The sequence below is a fragment of the Priapulus caudatus genome, unplaced genomic scaffold (assembly GCF_000485595.1).
Source record: "Priapulus caudatus unplaced genomic scaffold, Priapulus_caudatus-5.0.1 Scaffold2653, whole genome shotgun sequence".
In the NCBI taxonomy this organism is placed as follows: Eukaryota; Metazoa; Priapulida; class Priapulimorpha; order Priapulimorphida; family Priapulidae; genus Priapulus; species Priapulus caudatus.
In genome coordinates this window covers 22,461-27,286 of record NW_014579714.1, presented here as the reverse complement: position 1 = coordinate 27,286, position 4,826 = coordinate 22,461, and the positions used below count along the sequence as shown (strand labels likewise).

Sequence of the window (4,826 nt, the reverse complement as noted above, 5' to 3'; positions counted from 1 at the left end):
CGTTACGTTACATGGTGAGAGAAATCGAGGGTACGTAACGACTACGTTACGTTACATGGTGAGAGAAATCGTGGGTGCGTAACGACTACGTAACGTTACATGGTGAGAGAAATCGTGGGTGCGTAACGACTACGTTACGTTAAATGGCGAGAGAAATCGAGGGTACGTAACGACTACGTGAGGAAAATCGTGACACGTAACGGGCTGCGTTACATGGTGAGGGAAATCGTGACCACGTAACGGGCTGCGTTACATGGTGAGGGAAATCGTGACCAAGTAAAGGGGTGCGTTACATGGTGAGGGAAATCGTGACCACGTAAAGGGGTGCGTTACATGGTNCACACACACACACACACACACACACACACACACACACACACATACACACACACACACACACACATGTATATATATATATATACGCACTCGCGCAAACGCTCACGCACGCAAAATAATAATGATAACGATAATATAATATAATGACAATTAATGATCTTTCCAAGACGATAACAATATATAGAAAGTAAATATTTATTTCTCGTTTTTTTCCCGCGTAATTCTTGTAGAGGCAGACGTCAACTTCCTCATGAAGATGGCACTGGGTAAGATAGCTTTCATTCCTTTCGGCTACCTCATCGACCAGTGGCGCTGGAGTCTCTTCAGTGGCGAATACTCCACGGCAGAGATGAACGAGAAATGGTGGGATCTGAGGTACGTTACATGGCGAGAGAAATCGATGGGTATACGTAACGACTACGTACGTTACATGGTGAGAAAATCGAGGTATACGTAACGACTACGTTACGTTACATGGTGAGAGAAATCGTGGGTGCGTAACGACTACGTTACGTTACATGGTGAGAGAAATCGGGGTATACGTAACGACTACGTACGTTACATGGTGAGAGAAATCGTGGTGCGTAACGACTACGTTACGTTACGATGGTGAGAGAAATCAGGGTATACGTAACGACTACGTTACGTTACATAGTGAGAGAAATCGTGGGTGCGTAACGACTACGTTACGTTACATGGTGAGAGAAATCGTGGGTGCGTAACGACTACGTTACGTTACATGGCGAGGGAATCGAGGGTATACGTAACGACTACGTTACCGTTACATGGTGAGAGAAATCGTGGGTGCGTAACGACTACGTAACGTTACATGGTGAGAGAATCGGAGGCGTGCGTAACGACTACGTTACGTTAAATGGCGGAGAGAAATCGAGGGTACGTAACGACTACGTGAGGAAAATCGTGACACGTAACGGGCTGCGCTTACATGGTGCAGGGAAATCGTGACCACGTAACGGGCTGCGTTACATGGTGAGGGAAATCGCTGACCACGTAACGCGGCTGCGTTACATGGTGAGGGAATCGTGCACGTAACGGCTGCGTTACATGCTGGAGGGAATCGTGACACGTAACGGGCCTGCGTTACATGGTGAGGGAATAGCTGCACGTAACGGGCTGCGTTACATGGTGAGGGAAATCGTGACACGTAAAGGGGTGCGTTACATGGTGAGGGAAATCGTGACCACGTAACGGGCTGCGTTACATGGTGAGGGAAATCGTGGGTACGTACAATAGAGATATATACGATATGTACAATACGTATATACAATACGTATACAAAACGTACGATACGTACACTACAAGAGAGATCACAATATATTGTGTGTTTTTGAAGGTGCAAATGGCAGGGCCTGAAGTCAGATTCCGTAAGAACTGAAGAGAACTTTGACCCAGGATCAAAATATCACATTCCCTCCAATACACCTTACATCAGGTAAGCGTATAACTCGGATAATTAGTTGTGGTTATGTAATAGTAACAATAATAATAATAATAATAATAATAATAATAATGAGCAATAATAAAACCACGTAAAATATAATTAGTAATTATATAAAGTATCGAGATTAAAGTAAAAAAGTCCAAATAATATTCCCGCGCGTTTACCACAACGTGTGATATGAAATCAGCCTGGTGACAATCACGCACGCACGCACGCACGCACGCACGCACGCACGCACACTCACACAACATATATACACACGATATACATGGCCGTCCGAAAGGGGGTGCAATGGGTGCGGTCGCCCCCCTTATTTTCCAGAGTTTAAACAATGGAATTAGTTATTTAGCCGGCAAGTCAATTCGTTGCGCAAATGTTAGCGTAGGGCCAATATTTTCGCGTGTTTGTGCATGCGCGTGTTAGCATGTGATGTGAAGTTGTTGGTAGGACCAATACAGGTGCACTGCACACACTAACACAGTGTAACAGGCAATCAAATCAACACACGAAACGTTTTCTAAATATATTTGCAGGTTTCCTTTACCGCAAAAACGTACAGTATCTATATTTATTTGCCGTTTTTGCACATTGCTTTATAACATTTTACAACAGTAGTACTACAACTTTATTATTAAAACATGGACAACGCTTGTGTCGGGCCTGATATATGTATATGTATTTATATAGCAAATTATGCGAAGTGCAATCATGAATTGATGAATCGATTCACCGTCGTCGTCGTGTTTCAGATATTTCGTCTCCTACATCATACAGTTCCAGTTCCACAAGTCTCTGTGTGAGACGGCAGGCCACACGGGTTCACTGCACACGTGTGACATCTATAAAAACATAGAAGCAGGCGACAAGCTAGCGTGAGTGTTTCCTCAAAATGGCGGAGATCCCACCTCCCCGTTGACGCTCTACATTCTGTAAATTTGCACCGACATTTGGGTATATCGATGGGTTCCCGTTAGTTCCAGGACTGGATTTAAGCATAAGCTAAACAAGCTACCGCTTAGGGCCTCACAGTCTGAAGAAGCCTCTCAAAATCTCAGATTTTTTTTTCTCATTTGTTACAGTTTTATCATAGTTTATATTTAAGTAATGATTCGCTGCTCATATAGTAAAGCTTGGATCAGGAGTAAATCATCATAAATTATAATCACAAATAATCACGAATATGTGATTATTTACTCTTGCTCGGATGTATACATAAAGAGCGAAAGAAGGCGCGGTTTATTAAGGAGTAAAAACTATTCAATCCCCCCCCCTTTCCGCGATCTATCTGGTTTACAGAGAGGCGATGAAGCTTGGAGCGTCGAAACCCTGGCAGGACGCCATGGAAATTCTTACGGGACAAACCAAGATGGACGCCACCGCCATAATGGAGTACTTTCAGCCACTCATCGACTGGCTGGATGAACAGATTAGCGAGCATGAGCTAACGCAAGGCTGGGACTGCACGATCCCGAGCACCGGTACGTGAGGCGAGCACTGGTGGCAGCTACACGCACGCGTGTACACACACACGCACGCGTATGCACACACTTAAACACATGCACGCACAAACACGCGCGCGCGCACACACACGCGCGCACACACACACACACACACACACGCGCGCACACACACACGCGCGCGCACACACACGTGCACACACACACACACACACGCGCGCGCGCGTACACACACAAACGCACACGCACACGCACACGCACACGCACACGCACACGCACACGCACACGCACACGCACACGCACACGCACACACACACACACACACCGACGCTATAATATGCTGTAACACGGACGTGGGGTGGTATCCGCGTGGTGGTGGTATCGACAGCGGGAATTAGATATAAATAAACATCCTTCAAAAACACGCGAGCGCTGTGCGCCACGCGGGTGGCACAACAACAACTTATTGTCTCTGTATTATATTCCCCATCGGCGCAGTTATTCCGCAGCTTTTCATATGCCGCCACACAAACACCGACGATCCGTCGCTAACCCTAACTCTCCCGTCTTCGCTCTCTCATTACAGGAGGAGCGAGCAGGGCGCACGCGGCGTCTGCTATCGTCGTTCTCCTAGCAACGATGTACTCGCTGCTGCTGCTGCGTCTCTCGTAACGGATTGCAACGCTGACGTCACGGATTCATGTGCACACGTGTCGATTACAGTCGCGTGAAATTGACGCGTTCGATTTAGTGATTATAATAAAAAAAAATGTGATCGCGTACGAAATACTTTGCTTATAGAGCATCGAGGCGCGGGTGATAAAAAGAGAGAGAGAGAGAGAGAGATTAAATAAATAAAAATAATACATTAAACACGATAATACATGAACGCACACATAAACAGCACGTGCGTGAAATAAAAAGAATTCACACACCTATACATTCTACAATAAAAAGAATGAAACGACACCCTAGGTTCCACTGACACTAAGAACGGCAAGGGTTTGCACATCTATTCGCACATATTATATGTAGCCTTGCGCGTATTCTATGCAACGAGCACCCGCACTTACGCACAGGTTAGAATTTGCTCTCCTTCGGTCATTACCAATACCAATTACTAAACCGAAAGGCATAGCTATGAACATTTATATATAAATATATAGAGATATATTCATACAAGCGTCTATAGATTTGACAGGAGAGACCAGACGCACGTCAATGACAAATGAAGCAATCATATATCACAGAATTAAGACACGCAGATAGGAGATGAAGTCTCGCACAGTGAGGCAATATTTGCATATTGCATGATCGTGACTTGGCCTAGAGATAATATAAATATCTGCTGACGGAAATCAGTAAAATGTGGGTATTATCTTGACACTATAAGAAGGAGAGCCATTAATATTCAGCAGATAAACGAAGAAGACATGCATGAATGACAGAATAATGAACAGAATATTGATAGACAGAATATTAATGCATCGAGCGATCAAGAGCAAATAGAACAGGCGTCGGGTTTAAATAAATTTATAAAGATTCCACGAATCAATATCTAAAAATATGCG

The 4,826-nt window shown here is 44.7% G+C and overlaps 1 protein-coding gene across 1 annotated transcript in view; it reads left to right on the top strand.

Annotated features, from left to right (window-relative positions):
* Nucleotides 1–4,042, top strand: part of LOC106818923 (angiotensin-converting enzyme-like) — a 10,586-nt gene extending 6,544 nt beyond the window's left edge. The window contains exons 3-7 of the mRNA XM_014823591.1: nt 567–711; nt 1,691–1,789; nt 2,548–2,670; nt 3,095–3,276; nt 3,842–4,042. Coding sequence (XP_014679077.1) covers nt 567–711; nt 1,691–1,789; nt 2,548–2,670; nt 3,095–3,276; nt 3,842–3,927 — 635 coding nt within the window. The 3' untranslated portion in view covers nt 3,928–4,042. The remainder of the gene's footprint in view (nt 1–566; nt 712–1,690; nt 1,790–2,547; nt 2,671–3,094; nt 3,277–3,841) is intronic.
* The last annotated feature ends 784 nt before the right edge of the window (nt 4,043–4,826 follow it).